Source organism: Branchiostoma lanceolatum, chromosome 3, assembly GCF_035083965.1.
Source record: "Branchiostoma lanceolatum isolate klBraLanc5 chromosome 3, klBraLanc5.hap2, whole genome shotgun sequence".
Lineage (NCBI taxonomy): Eukaryota > Metazoa > Chordata > Leptocardii > Amphioxiformes > Branchiostomatidae > Branchiostoma > Branchiostoma lanceolatum.
Window position 1 is genome coordinate 8,839,875 of NC_089724.1, and position 16,330 is coordinate 8,856,204.

The following is a 16,330-nucleotide window of genomic DNA, read 5'->3' on the forward strand; positions in this document are numbered from 1 at the left end:
CCGTTTACATTTACATAGTTAACCCTACCCTGTCCTGAGCAACCACGTATCCTTGGCAACAATTTTCCTAGAGTCCCTTGAATGGTTGCTACATCCAGGTTGTACTGTATTAACAAAGGCAAATTCATATATACGCATAAACATCAGTGCATTCTTCAAAATTGGCTACCAAATCACGTCGTACCATATTTTGATATCTTTAATTTTTAATTCGACCCTATCTCCAATTGTAACGTACAAAGAACGGTTTAGGTCTGTCTGACATACAACACCTGGACAGCTATGCAGAAGACTTACGACTAAGCTCGGGTATTCATGTTGACTTAAGTTAGGATGACATGACAATGTGCCACAGACCTTGACATTCTTTGACGCCAAAGAGCATAGCAACTACATAGCAAGGGCCACGTAAGTTATACTATAATGGTAGACTAAGTACAGCTGTGTCATTTTCGACTAAAACACTAAAGTACGTAACTTCGGGTTCTTTTCTAAAGAGTTTCTCTCCTATGTACAAGAGCTTGATACATGTTTGTTTTTTCAAATAATTTCTTTGTTTTCTACTATTACCTGACTATTTTTTCTGATAAACTACAAAGTCGATTTTGCGGTAAGGTCCATCGCGCAGCAGCGACGCCATGCGGTACTGGATACTAAAGCAGCTACTATGAGAGAGAAGCAACATCTTTCTTACCAATCGACTCTACGTACTTAGTTGTTTTGGCCAACGAATTTATACATTGCTAGTTTTGTCATATCCGTCTGTTATGTGAAATGGGAAGTGATCTAGATCTCAAGCCAGGTTTCAATTCGAGTACATGTTCCATTTTGACCAGTCAAAACTGGCCAGCTATCCCGCTGTACTTTTATGTAATACCGCACGGCGGCTCCCTTGTCCCGTCACACCTGCATTCTCTGCGTACGCGTGTGTTTCTGCACGCAGGACTTCGAATCAATTTGCACTCAAACTTGTCATTTTCTCCATGTGTGCTGCGTCAATTGCATATTTTACATATGATTGCATTCCGCAACGCCTACCATATGACTTCATTGATAAAACTAACATTTCACTTGACAAAACTTTTTTTTTTCAAATAAGGATCTTTGCTGTTTTTCAGTCGAATTTGAAACTATACGACGTGTTACAAAGTACGTATTAAACGCATTTGTATAAAGCAAATTAACTCTGTCATTTTGTGACCTTGTATTAACTAACATAGATGATATACCTCGGCCTTGTGCGACTCGTGCGCATGTCTCACTGAGTTGAAGAACCAGTCGAGTCAGTCTCCCTAACCTTTGACCCGAGCACTCAGATAGAAACTGTTGTTAAATTATTATGTGCACCTGAGGGTATGTCCTTCAAAACAAGGGACAATTCCACTGTAAACAACAATAGTAAGGGGCAAGTCTAGTGTGTATTTTTTTCCCCTTACAGTTGCATCTATACTGCTGACATAGCAGAATCATAGCACACCCCAACATGTCTCAAACCCCTTTTATCGTGAAAGAAATCCCTCTTTCCGTCCTCACCATTTTAGATTAAAGAACGCCTTGTCCAAATGTATTACCATACTGTTTTACTTTAGAAATTCCATATTATCTGAATTAGATTGACATTCCTAGGTATACGTCTTTTGAATATTTTATCAATCTATCATAGATCTTAACACAAACAGCATTGGCACACCACATGCCCCCAATGAACATAGAAATGTGCTTCCAGCTACTGCCTAGGAGTTTCTTATCCCCATAATCCCCTAGCTGTCATTTTGTCACCTGCGAATAGTTATGGGGGAGGGGGGGAAAAAACTCGTCTAACCACTTTTTGGAGACTCCATGATTTCTCGCAGTGGCAAATAGTTCCCAGGGGTACAGATACAGGAATTATTCAAACCAGGTCAGATTTGAAGTGTTGTTTCGTACCAATAATGACAGTGTACAATCTCGGACATAGTCTGGTGACATTTTGTTGGTGACCACCGTGGCGGAACGCAGCTGTAATGGTGGAGACTTCGTACGGAATGTAGCCCGGTGAGAACATTTCACATATTGTTTTAAGAATACACAGCACGTACTGCCGAGTAGTAACGCAATGTACTAGTTGGATATTGCTTTACCGGTTTCCGCTGCATCTGTGCATCTTTCAAGGTATGTGATGATTTCAGTTTCGTGTATTTTAACTATTACTCAATTTGGCATATTCTTCCTGTAAGAGTTTGCTGTGAGTCAGAAGAACTTTTACTGACAAACATTTGTGAACGTTCAGCACATGGCCAATTTTTCATGGACCATTTTAGGCAAATTAACACATTTGAAACAAAATGGGTAGATGATTATTGTGTTGCTGCATTGTAGGACCAATTAGGCGGTGAAAAAAGCATAATGGTGTTACAATGACGTCACCGAGAGTTGTTAACAGTTAGGTGGATATCTGTCACACCTTTTGCACCAGACCTGTCGTTTTGAAGATCAGAAGCTGTAGGAATAAAGTAAGAGACAGCTGACAAGATTGATGTTCATCCGTTTTCTTCGTGTAAGAAACATCCATTTGCTAACATGTCTTTGCCTGTAACCTTTATCGACAAAAGTTATCGATGATTTCCCCCAATGATTATATAGACCTTGCCTGAAGGCTTTTACTTCTCATCCAACATGAATGATCGCTACCACTACTGGAGTAATTGCTAGAACTAGTTCTCTGCTCGACTGACAGGCCGCCATTTTGGACTGCTAAACTATAGTTATGTTCGTGGTTATCCAATCATTTTCAGGCATCTTAATCGACATCCCCATGCTATGATGTTAGAATAAAGATTATGTTGCATCGCTTGTGGGTATAATCCGAGGACAGTGACTTTATTATCGAAGAACATTGCAGCGCAATCCCTTTTTATCGTGTCTTCTAGAAATCATCAACTTGAAATGACTTTTAAAACTGTTCTGGTGCTGTAGGAACATCACCAGAGCACTTCTCGGGAACACTCCGGAAGAACGTAGAGGGGGAGATCTGGGGACTGCCGGCGCCACCCAACACCTGCTGCACCGCGTGGAGGTCCAATCCCGGATCCTGAGAGCCACCGTAGGGCTTCATGTACCGAGAAAGGTAGATACCATTCATACGTATAACTGGAATGAAACACCCTACATATAGCTGAATCTTACCCTGTGTCATTGGAATGACACACACTACATATAGTTGAATCTTACCCTGTGTCATTGAAATGAAACACCCTCCGTATAGCTGAATCTTACCCTGTGTCATTGGAATGAAACACCCTCCATATAGCTGAATCTTACCCTGTGTCATTGGAATGAAACACCCTCCATATAGTTGAATCTTACCCTGTGTCATTGGAATGACACACACTACATATTCCTGAATCTTACCTGAGTGTCATCCTAGTTAGTTTACCGGGGCTAACATACCCTCCTTCACCTGTGGCTTCATTCATAGTTGATTATCTTAGAAAGTTTTGGTTCCATTCTTATCTCAGGTACATGTTAATAGCCTCGACTACCAATGTGATTTGTACGAATTTGTTAAGATGTTCATATTCAGAGTGAACACGGTCATGAGCACGGTCGTTGATTATCTCAATGAAAAGTACAGGTATTTTTTGTCTCTCTGTGTGTGTTTGTGTTTGTTTGTTTGTGATTCTGTATATCTTTAGTAAGCATAAGTTTAGAACGTCTCGATGGATTGTAATGCTATTTGGTATGTGTGTAGGTGGGAAAACAAAGACCAAGGCCCCCTGGTGTTTGACTTTGTTTATATAGTACATCCCCAGTCCGGATCCCTAACAACTATACTGCAAACTATCATACGTCCATACGTATTCTATGTTTGTATCCACCATGCTGGTTATCATGCACACATTACCTGTCTGAGGGTTATTTTCGCAGACAAAGTTAAACGTTCAGGGGATAAATCCGTGTACTAGTGTCCTAAGGGACGTTTCCAGGAAAAATTATGTAAGGGTAGACAACAAATTCATAACACCCTGTTTAAGCACTTGACGACAGCATTTTTATCTTAAAGTCAAACTCGTTTTGCAGTATAGAATAACACAAAGCCCACTCACCGACAATACTTTTTTTATATATATACGTATTGGAGAATGTATGAACCACCTACCAACCTATCCCCCCACCCCCACATGTTTTTGGTTTGCTGGAATAGTCCTAGCAGTTTACAGACAGCGCCTAAGAACGATGACTAATTCTATTCATTTTCAAACCATTTCGTTACGCACTTATTGGAAATGGAAGATAGGGAATGAATTATTTCATCATAAAAGAAAATCAGCAGCAGGTCGACGTTCTTGATCTTTTATCGTAACTAGATGGAGGCGTACCGTGCGTGAAATGTCGGGAAAATCATAAGTTGGACAAAATCACTGCTGGATTGAAGTAGACTGCATCAAAGATGTAAATTTCGCAGCTTGCTGCAGTCTTTAGTCCACGGAATACGTACGTGACTATGTGACAGTGATATTCTAGTGGCATTATACTTCTTACTCTGTTGTTTTGAGTGGAGTGTATCCAGGGTTACTATTCACAAACAATTCTACCACTGAGGGAACCATTATAGCGTGCACAATGCGATTCAGCTCACAAACGAGGAATAATCACTGTGATTACACCTTTTAACTGCCAGTTCTGAATACGCCATCCCAATTTTCCTACTTTACAGAATTATTCACGAACGATTTGGAAAATGTATTTTACTCAATCCATTGGATACAGTACATGGTAAGAATCCGAGCATTCTTCTGTTGTTGGCTTTCATATTTAGGTAGCTAAAAGGCTTTTTGTAAGCGTTTGCTGCATTAGTAACCACGCCTTTCTTTGTGATGTTAAATAGGTAAGGTCAACACGTGTGACACACCGTGCATGAGAGAGACGCACCAAACTGATAATTGCTTCAATGTTGCATCGGATAATGTTGCGACATATGGAGATTTTGAAATCACACCGTCTCACTAGAAATATGATTTTATTGTATACAAAATTAGATGTGTCACAGGTTACCAACCTATACAACTAGGTCTTTTAATGTGTACCATTAGCATATATTGTTGTCTACTTGTGACGTGAGCCTTCGTTTTGCATTTTAGCAACGCATACAGGAAATACATTAAGCCTAACGAAAGCAAATGCCACCCTATATTTGAAATATCTCCTGTTGTCAAGTAAAAGAGTTGTAGCCAAGTCATACAGAACTGCCGTGGTCCATGTTACATTTCGGTTCATGATATCTATGAACACGTAGGTAAGGTCAACACGTGTGACTCATGGTGCGTGAGGGAGAGGCACCAAACTGACAATTACTTTAATGTAGTATGGGATAATGTTGCGACATATTGAGATTTCGAAATCACACCGTCTCACTAGGTATTGTATTCAAAATTAGATATGTCACATGGACCAACCTGTACAACTAGGTCTTTAAATGTGTACTATTGGGATATATTGTTGTCTACTTGTGACGTGAGCCTTGAATAGTCTTGCATTTTAGAAACCTGATAAAAACAAATGCCCTTCCCCCATATTCTCTTGTAATTGTAGCCAAGCCGTGGTGCATACATTTGTATACAAGATCTGACCAGCAAGAGCAGAGAACTAACCTAATACATGTACTGATTTCTTAAAAATGGCTAGAATTTAAGGGCTATATCCATCAACTTTATTTCTTTCTTCCCAAAGTCTGTGAAGCCTGAGAAAGAGATAAAAAGTAGAAAAGCATTTGAAGTTATCTGCATCCAATCAAAAGATACCCATTCATTCGTTCATGTCATTTAACGCTCTTTTCCATATCCGTACCCATCAACTTCAGATAGCTCAGGCAATGTATTGTCCCCATTGAAGAATAATGATAGACATAATCAAAGGGGACCGTGTGAATGATGGGAAGTAGATAAAGAACGGTTGTTTTCTTTTGTTTATTATACCGTACTGTATTCTAATAATATTCAAACTAATTATCACATACAATACAACATCGCACTGTTTTCCTAAAATTCATTCAATACCGGGTGTGCATTTTAGCTATAACAAGTAAGTCATGTAAGTACCTGTGCTTTTAGTCTTTTCTGTAATATCACAAAACCATCCCTTATAGTAACAGATATCCATTAAGTTACCGTAATTCACCGTTGGCAGGCAACTGCAATGACAGGAAACTGCACTCACTGCCGCCTCAGTGCAATATGATTACCCCTTCAATAAGAGAAGATTGCATGAAATCACAGAGCCCGTTGCTACGCATCAAGAGTAGCGTTCTTCTCACAACACCATTGAAACGTAATATGTGTTGACATATTCCAGTCAATTGTGCTAATAATATATCACCGATGCCATGATTGGCCTTTACTTATAACCGAATCTACTCAAAAGCAATCATGCACCGCTTAAAATTGTACCATACGGCGTATTCATATTCTTTTGTTCGAGAGGGTCCCCCCAATTTACTGGAATGACAGTGACATTTAGAGAAAGCAAACTGGCTTGCGAATCGCGTGGATGGGATGTATGTTTAAGGAGTACTTATAAGGTAGAACTGCTCGGCAGTGACGTATGCGTGGGTTGGGGCGTGGGCTGGAAGCGGAGATAAATTCGGCAGACAAGGCCCCGTTGTGCATCAAATTCGTTAAAATGGAGTTTCCCATGGCTGCGTTCCACAGCACTTACTCCTATTACAGGTAGGAAAACTCGAAAATATTTAGGAAATATTGTTTGAATGAGAAGACATGTAGCTGGTCTCAATTGCGTGTTTTAGCATAATGGCAGCGATAGTATTTAGCATGTCTGCATCGGTTTGAGTCGTCCAATATCCATGGCTTGATGTTACCAAGTCCTTTCTTTTTAAGCCAGCTTTATGAAGCAATGAAATTTATGTGTTTGTTTACGTGTTGGTTTTGGGGGGTTTGTTATGACCTACACTTTGATACAAAACAATGTTGGTTTTTATCTTCACGGAGTACATCTTATTTTTCACACTCCGTGACTTCTTGGGTTTTATATACATGTATTAGTTTATAATAATATTGCTAAATACGTTGTGAATTCTTAATGGTATCCTCATGTGCATTCGTTGTTTTCATCTATGGAAGAGCATTTTGCTTTACTTGTAAAATGTATGTCAACCACCTCTTTCAATCAACCTTGGGATATGTATGAAGGGCGTATCGGATCTTTATCTGGAAAACCTGTCCAGCTAGCTACGTCCAATAAATATTTACTTTGTGCAAAGTAGGCATGACTCTTGGATTGTGGTCCGCAAGATCTACAGAAAAGAAAATCTCATCTTTAATTGAGAAAAATTGATATACTGTGATGATACCACTTCTACCGACGGTTACTTTACTCGTATTGTACATTTTTTTACGTGAATTCTTTTTTTGCAGAATGGCCCCAAATCGCATTAGTCTGGACCCAAAGGACAACGAGAAAAATTCGTCCTTCCTGCCCGAGTCATGGACGAACAAGCTGTGGTCGGGCAGCGAAACTGATGGGTCAAGTTTCTTTTGCCCCTGTCCTTCAGGTTTGTGTCTTTCTTAGAACAATAGAACATGGATTTTTGACTTAGAACTATGCTATTATAGACTGTTGCAATTCTAACAAGTTGACAGAAGTCTAATGTCATTTTCGATGCTGCTTATCAACAGTATAATAGTCGGCTACATTGAGTTGACTGTCAGTATTAAATTAGATAATTTATATTTCTCATCATTTATCACCTGCAACCTACAACTATTGCTTCATTGAGGCGCCTTTCCACTGTGTAGTTACCATTGAGTGACTAAAGTTGCACTTGTATGACCTATGGCTTTGTGAATTAAATATGATCCATGATGCACAAGTATAATTTGGAAACATATATAGCTTGCAAAATACACTTAGTCATCAATGAAATTCTTTAAATTACCAATGAGATTCTTGGTCACTGAACGGTTGCCGCCTCAAATGAAACAAAGTATAACAAATAGGTTATAAAGAACGCATTATCATTTAAGTAAGTAAGTAACCTGTTATATCAAAGGTGAGCCAAATCCCAGCTTGCTATGTCAGGGGCATATCTTATAATTTTATATCTTAAATTATCCTCCATGGAGAAAAAAGACAGTTCTTGTTTGCCAGATGTAAACAGCACACCTTTAATCCCCTCCCAAATCTCACCCAACTTTAATGTAGTAAAAGTCCTGTGGGATCGACTGGGTGAAGCGACAACCTGTAGAAGCGGTAAGTTGACCGCTTTCTCCAAAATTGATAATCAAACATTTTGAATTGCCACGTGTCGTTTGTTCAAATTTATTTCGCACTGCAACCGTCAATTATATATATGAGAAAACGTTTGAGAGCCTAACTTTAATAGGCATCATGAACCTACGATTCATTTTTATGTTAGAGACATGTACAGCTATGTAGGTATGGGGCAACTGGTATAAATGGCGATTAAGCTTCACGGTGATTCCATGCAATTCTAATTAACATTTACGAGATGTCAAGAAATGAAAATGTAGCTTGTGGGTACCGGGTCCTTCGATACTGACAATGATATTCTGTCAGTATGCACGAAAGAACTGTCTTTTTTTACCATCAGCAGAGTAGCGTTCACCTTACTATAATTGTTAATGGCCTTCATAGATTCAACATAAGTACACACTTATCCCAATAGGGTTCATGCCAAAGAGGTATATCGTGGCAGTGCTGGCGTGCATCGGCTTCATGATCCAATATGGTATCCGCACGAACCTTGGGATCGCCGTGGTGGACATGGTCAACAACCACACGCTGGGAGATTTACAAGTGGTATACACTCAATGCACTAAATACACCATGTTTCCTATAATTTAGAAATACCTCTCTTTGTCTGTTAGGATGAAAAGGAATGTATATGCGACAAAATGGGTACCTTAGATTATAGAGTAGCTATAAAACATCGAAATTGATATTAAAGTTGCTGGCTTACAGTTAAGGGCCCTCTTGAATCCGAAGTTAACTTTGTAATTGATTCGTTGTCTGTTCACGTATGAAAACCACACCGGTCCATACAAGCAGTTCTGTAACTAATGGCTGTAATACTTGCTACAAAGCTAGTGGGTCACGCCTCAGGGTGATTATACCTGTTATATAGATACAGATGCAGATACATGTGTAGATATGTTAATTATTATCAGAATTCCATGAGATAAAAATGTTGTTGTGCGATGTACCAGTCTTAAATAGGTCAGGGCAAACAATGTTAAATGCCATAACCTCATAAAATGTTTATCATCTTTTAAGTTGCATATATTTGATCATTTACAGCCAGCACCATTTCACTGGTCGCAGCTGACAGTCGGCATTATTCACGGATCATTTTTCTGGGGCTTCCTACTCACGAAAGTACTAGGAGGCTACCTGGCCGTTCGCTTTCCTGCCAATAGGTAAGTCATTTTCTCGGTAAACCCGGAATTATCTCCATTGCCATTTATGCAGGACTGTCAAAGAAAGGATGCGGTAGTTTGGAATGGTGATGAAGATTTGCAGACTGCGATATTGGGCATTTTGATATCATTACCTTTAAGTATGTGTTTATCTATTTTTGTAATAACTTATCTATCATCTGTGTTGACGTGACATCACCCCAAAAAATGGACCTCTGGGAAGAGCTAGCGAGGCCGATATTTTAATTAAAACAAAGGATGTTGATTGATTGATTGATTGATTGATTGATTATGATATCAGAACTTTTTGAAGGAATTAAACCATGTTAATCAAGTCTCTACATGCTATGTTATGTCGGTATGTTTTTAAATGTATTTAGAGTTTTCGGGGCATCAGTCCTGTGCTCAGCTTGCCTGCACATGGTGGTTCCTGTGGCAGCTGACTTACACTACGGTGTCCTCATCTTTGTTAGAATCCTACAAGGCCTGTCTGAGGTGAGTAAACATCGATCAAATCTATTTTGTTTGTTTGTTTGTTTGTTTGTTTGAACCTTTGTTTATTGATGAGAATCTCAAATCGGCCTGCAGGCCGCTTTTCATAGAGGTCGTGAGGGAAGAGGTAAGGGCTAGGCAAAATATATAGCAAAGATACAGTGTACATAAAAAACAAAACCTAACATAGATTAATTACTGAAGTCCATGTTGCGGTATTTGTTTTACGTTTCTTGAATACAGTTTTGTTGATAGTGTGTGGTATGCAAAGCCTCACTGCATTTGTATTGCAGTTCGTCCTTGTTCTTGACGGGTTGACTCTTTCTCTTGATCAATTTGTTATCAGATCTTGCATGGCTTATCTTTTTATTTCTCATTTCAATCATCTGAACAGGGCATGACGTTCCCTTCATCCTATGGTGTACTGAGTAAGTGGGCGCCGCCTCTGGAAAGAAGCAGACTGACGTCCATCATGGTCACAGGTAAGACTGAATGTTTTCTTTTAAGTTTCCCGACATCTTCCTTAGCCCTTGTTCACGCGTTATAGGTTAAATACATCATATAGTACTCCTAAATGATTGTTGATTTTCAGTCTTTTCAGTTGGATTTCAAGGTCTTCTATGTATCGTTGATGCAGTAAAATGACACGTCACTATAATGTAGCATTTTTGACAGTTTTAATTCATCTTTTCATCCATTTTCCATATTAAACAAAAACATAAACAGACATTGTTAAAAAGAATTGCACCTTAAGCTTCTTTTATGGATTGTTCCATCTAATTGGCCACAAACAAATAGATGAATACGAATTTAATATAGCACGTAACAAAAGTCGTAACCAATTTAGATTTTATCTCCGGCCCGTCCGAAATTGTTCCCGATCATCACATTTCAAGATGTTTACCATATCGGTAGATAATTTTGTACCTTTAGATCATTATTCAATCAAATACAAGGATCTTTGGCTTATGTGTACAAACTATTTCAACTCTCAAGTTAGATAAAGTACTACAACCGCATGAAGCTAGGTCAAATCACAACGTATATTTGTATGCCGGAATCTGATGATCAGTTTATTCTGCCAGGCCAATATGCAGGGATTCTGTTTGGAATGCCCCTGTCGGGAGTGGTGACCGAGTACGCCGGCTGGCCATATCCGTTCTACATGTACGGTGAGTGGGACTGCGATTCATTTCCTTTTGAATAAACATCTAGCCTCTTAGTAGTCACCATGAGCACAATGACAGTCGTATTCGGACAGGAAAGACTATCAAGGAATCACCATACCCAAAGCTCCGTTCAGCAGCTGTGTAATTGAATGTCCGGTTAGAATTAACCGCATGTCCTGGGATGCCTTGATGACTATCTTTTAAGGTTTAAGTTTTGGTTACTTTATTTCTACAGCTACTATACACGCATACATGTGGATTTTCATTTCGAATTCGCTGCTGTGTTGCACGATTAAACTATCTGGCCTAGTGTATCAGAAAGAAGATGAAGAGGATCTGAAATTATTGGAGCTTAGCCGCAATATTTCTATCCGCCTTTAATGGGGTTGTATTTTTCTAACCCTTGGTGTAAAGATGTTTATATTACAGGAGCATTTGGCCAGTATAAGTGAAAGAAGACGGAGGGGATCTAGAATAATTGGCGCCCAGCCGCAAGATTTCTATCTGCTACTTTTCTTTGTTTGTCATGGTTCAAAGCCTTTAGAACCCGGGGTGTAAAAATGTTTATTTTACAGGAGCATTTGGCATCACCTGGTCCGTGATCTGGGCTCTGTGCGTGTGGGAGTCGCCGTCGAAAGACCCCACCGTCAGCGAGGAGGAGTGCCTCTTCATCGAGAAGAGCCTGGGCGAATTCTATCAGAGTAGCAATCATCAGTCTACGGTGAGTGGACTTTGTAACGTTCCCAGTTCTTCTCTTTACTTGTGGTATCTACATATCGTGGCATTTACTAATTATGACAACTTGATATTTCAACAACGCGCACCTGAAAATTCGCTGAAATAATATTCATTCAAAGGGGGTTTATGCCTTTCCTCCTATCATCATGGAAGCTCATCTGTGTTGGAAGTAATCATAGTACAATGGCCATACTTAACTTTGTTATAGTGTTGGAACTTGGAAGACATTTTTGCATTGTACTCTACCCTTCCTCCCAGTTACCAAAGCATCAGCATATTAAGTAGAGCAGGACTTTTAAAAACAAACCTAGAAATCATAATCTAAAGTTGATAATATGAGGAAGCGTTTGCATTCTATACATGTTTTGTATTCTATACATATTGACGTGCAGGTTTTCAAGTATCTTTCTTGAATTGTCTAAGCTTGTACAAAACCTATTTCCCTACTTCACACATTTAAGTACTGTACAAAAATTCATATTCCTAATGCGACTAGACAAACCTCCCATTGAAAAACATCTATGTTATTCTATATCTACTATAACCGAAAAGCGAGGAGAAGTAGAAATTATCTGAAGATAGTCATATTCTTCTTTTTTTTTATCCGTTAACTGTACTTGTTATTTTGTTTTGTTGTGACCTGTACTTGGCCACGTGTGGCAGAAATGTGCAATAAAGGTCTCCGTTCATTCATTCATTTATTCATTCATTGTAAAGGGCTAGGATGATGCTGTGATTTGTTTGTCAGTGTGTATAGTAATACGATTTATGATTTCATCTAAATTGTGCCAAAGGCCCAGGAGACGCCGTGGAAAGAAATCCTGACGTCCGCTCCCGTGTACGCCATCTTGGTGACGGATACCGCCTTCAAGTGGACCCTGTATCTCCTGCTCACCAACTCACCTTCATACTACATGCAGGCGTTCGACATGCAGGTGGAAGCTGTGAGTAAATAAAAGATCATTGCTTGCATTGCAATATCATTACGCTTCTTCCGTAACCCATTAGCATCCAACTCCAGAAATATATATTAGTATCAGAAGTTACAGTTGATTATGCGTCTTGATTATTTGCATGAAAGTTTATCTAAACAGTTAAACCATTTCCACATTATTCTGATTATTCTTTTACCTGTTAAAAAATCTATGGACATACAACGCAGCTTATCCATCAAAATAATCAACAAACTGGTATAACAGTTATGTCATGATGGCTGTTTGAGGGCATTGCAAACACTGGCCATAGCATATTTGTATGAGGAATTGACATTCTTCATTTTCCTCACAATGCGGATTTAGCCATCAAAATAATCAACAAACCGGTTTAACCGTTATGCCATGTTGGCTATATGTAGGCATTGTAAACATTGGCCATAGTATATTTGTGTGAGGAATTGACATTCTTCATTTTCTCCTCCTCCTCCAGTCCGGTTTGATCACAGGCATGCCGTTTCTATTCCTGGCCCTGTGTCTGCCGATCGCCGGGAGTGTTGGAGACTGGATGCGCACCAAGGAAGTCATGTCAACCACGAATGTCCGTCGACTCTTCAATACCGTGGGTGAGTTCAGCAGCATAATTTTGCTTTGTTTTGTTTTGTTTTGTTTTATTGATATCTCAGGTAGTGTTACATAGAGAAACACTATTTTACCTGGAGTCCTCTTACATAATAATTCGCGAGCACAATGTGCAAAGTAGGCACCTTCTCGATTTGTTCTTTATTGCATATCGGTTGGTGCACATGTAATTAAATTTTTCAAATCAGCAAATAAATCTTTCTTATTGCCTAAGTATGTTAATTGGTCATCATGACCAACTGATGTTTCATAAAACTATTTGTGACGACAAAATCAACTCTCACACAAAATGAGATACTAAACTTGACTATTTTGTTTCGTTCTCCATCTGCCAGGTCTGTCCCTGGAAGCGTTGTGTTTCCTCATCATCGGCTGTACCAACAGTTCCGTCGCCTCCATGACTCTTCTGTCAGTCGGCATGGCTTCTGCTGGTCTCACCTTGTCTTCAGGTGGGTCACAAGTCCTGCAAACCACTTTTTGTCATGAAGTATTTTTTCAAACGGCTTGGTACAACGTTGCAACGGCGTCGGGGTGACGTAACGGTAAGAGCGTCGGGCGCAGAACCAATAAGTCTCGGGTTCGATACTCGCCATGCCACAACGTTGTGCCCTTGCGATTATATTCCTACCATGATAGTGGAGTGACGCCCACAAACTTCTTCAGCTATTCTGAGAGAAGTGTGCCAAAAACACACACAATGTCCACACTAACAACTGTATCTTTCTATTCTTCTTATATGTATGAGAAATACCTTCTTAATTGAATTATTTCTACTAGAAAATGTTTTATGATTTTCTTGTTTTAAGAATGGACACGAACTATTAATCTGTTTTCCACAGGGTACAACGTGAACGCCCTGGACATCTCTCCCCGGTACGCCAGCATCATCATGGGTCTGTCCGGCGCCATCGCCACCTTTTCAGGCATCCTTTGTCCGATAGTTGTGGGGACTATCACCGTAGACAAGGTTCGTGCAACAATTACGGGGTCTTGTTTTCTAATTTCAATGGATTTTTATGTATTAATGATAATAAAAACACCTTATGGATCCTGGAACGTTGAAGATAATTTTCATCACACAAAAATTGATAACGCAGATAGAACACGTGACTCGGTGAGCAGTTGATCATAAGTTGCAGAAGGTCTATGGAGCCCCCCCCCCCCGTCTCCGTTGAGGTGTTGGAAAGTATAAAGTATAAAGTTCAACTTTGACGCAGAGTGACTTCTACCAACACAGATGAACATTCAAATAAAGATGTTTTCTTTGTTATGTCTTTCAGACTGCCAAACAATGGGGGTATGTCTTCATCATCTCTGCAGTCATACTGATCGCCAGTGTCGTGGTCTACTTCTTCCTCGCTTCCGGGGAGACCCAGCCGTGGTCCAATCCCAAGCCACCCAGCGTCGACACTGACGCCGACGATGAAGAGGACGTCTTCGTGAAGAAGTCGAAAATGCCCGAATGGGCGAAGAAGCCGAAAATGCCTGAATGGGCGAAGAAGCCGAAAATGCCCGAATGGTTCCGAACGGCAGGCGACGGCAAGCCGAATGAGCCCGAGCCCCAGGACGAAGCTGCAGACGCGGGCAGAAAGGATACGGACAAACTCATGGCACATCACCTTGTTGATGATGGTTCACCGATAGACTGGGTGGATGAATCGGTGAATTTTGTGCAAATAGACCCCGAGAATCCGTATATGTACAATACGGAGAGGGATTTTTAAATTGCAGAACCAATAGCGTAAAAGAAATGTACGTACAATTTAGTGTTACCATTAGCGTTATTATGAAACTTGTGTGACTCATATGGTAATATCAAAATTGATAATGTCGTTTAGCTAGAGATTTTCCTAGATGTTAAGTGTTTACAATTGTAGAGAATGAATGAAAAGAAATTAACAAATATTATTTTTAGTATTATACTGTAGTATGTAATCAATAGGTAGTGACAACAGTGCTCGTTGTGAATGATGTTGTACTGTGCCATGCCAATACATAATTCATATGCAAAGAAGTCAGAATGGATGGGCACACAGATAAAGATTTAGCTGAAACATTCTAAACACATGATTGTGCATTCGTTCGTTTGCAAATCTCTTGTTCAACTAATCAATGGTATTTTGTCAACATACATGAATATCTATCCAACACAAATTCATTTACTTGCACCCGATATGTGAGAGCACTCACATAATTAATAACTACAACGTTATCAGAATAATGTAACGTCACGTACCAATATGCGCATCTCAACCATCACTCAAAGTATAGGCTGTGCTTTCTGATTGAGCTGTCATTAAAGGACACCTGTGTGGAAGCCGTCTGATGTATCGTCAGATATTACACAAGGTGCAGAGATGAGAAACAAATTTGGCATTTGATTCAAGCACGAAAAACCATAGTTTATTTACGAAATTTTACCGTTATGATTAGATATGCGATGGTTAGAATTCCGATATCCAATCATGTTTAAATCTTTTTAACAATAAACAATGTTTACAACACATGAAAAGATATGACACGCACTCAAGAATGGACAACGTGCGATACAAAGGTGTCCCAGTAACCAAACAATAACGAACGAATTCTCGTGAGCACCAGTGACTACAGGCAATTGCGCAAAACAACTCTTATCATAGATCTTGTTTGATAACCCGCAACTAGTGTGTTACGTCGCCTTGTAGTCTTCAGTCTATTGATACATAGGTAGAAATGTTTGCAATAACGTATTTTTCTTCTCTATTTCAAGCTTTAGACGTGGACGCAATAACGACTTTGACTGCATGTATATTTATGCATGGAGTAAAAGGATGCTTCAACACAACCAAGAGTTAATACCTTGCCTACATTTCGAAGGGCTGTCTGGTCATCTCCCTCTATCTGCATCATACTTATTGTATGTAAAATAATTAGAAGCAAATGCCAT

At 39.5% G+C, this 16,330-nt stretch overlaps 1 protein-coding gene across 8 annotated transcripts; it reads left to right on the forward strand.

Annotated features, from left to right (window-relative positions):
• Positions 1 to 1,783: 1,783 nt before the first annotated feature.
• LOC136430044 (vesicular glutamate transporter 1-like) lies at positions 1,784 to 15,970 on the forward strand. Of its 8 annotated transcripts, none has more exons than XM_066420288.1 (15): positions 1,784 to 2,034; positions 2,956 to 3,106; positions 7,410 to 7,546; positions 8,197 to 8,244; positions 8,681 to 8,814; positions 9,313 to 9,431; positions 9,812 to 9,926; positions 10,318 to 10,405; positions 11,009 to 11,095; positions 11,668 to 11,813; positions 12,625 to 12,774; positions 13,256 to 13,388; positions 13,740 to 13,853; positions 14,244 to 14,371; positions 14,685 to 15,970. In XM_066420288.1, exons 2-15 carry the CDS (start codon positions 3,093 to 3,095, stop codon positions 15,126 to 15,128), a joined length of 1,857 nt encoding a protein of 618 aa, XP_066276385.1. In that variant the 5' UTR covers positions 1,784 to 2,034; positions 2,956 to 3,092; the 3' UTR covers positions 15,129 to 15,970. The 8 variants fall into 8 exon arrangements, with proteins under 8 accessions (XP_066276385.1, XP_066276390.1, XP_066276386.1 ...); XM_066420289.1 differs by having other exon boundaries at positions 1,789 to 1,900; XM_066420290.1 differs by lacking the exon at positions 1,784 to 2,034 and adding an exon at positions 2,052 to 2,151.
• Positions 15,971 to 16,330: the final 360 nt, after the last annotated feature.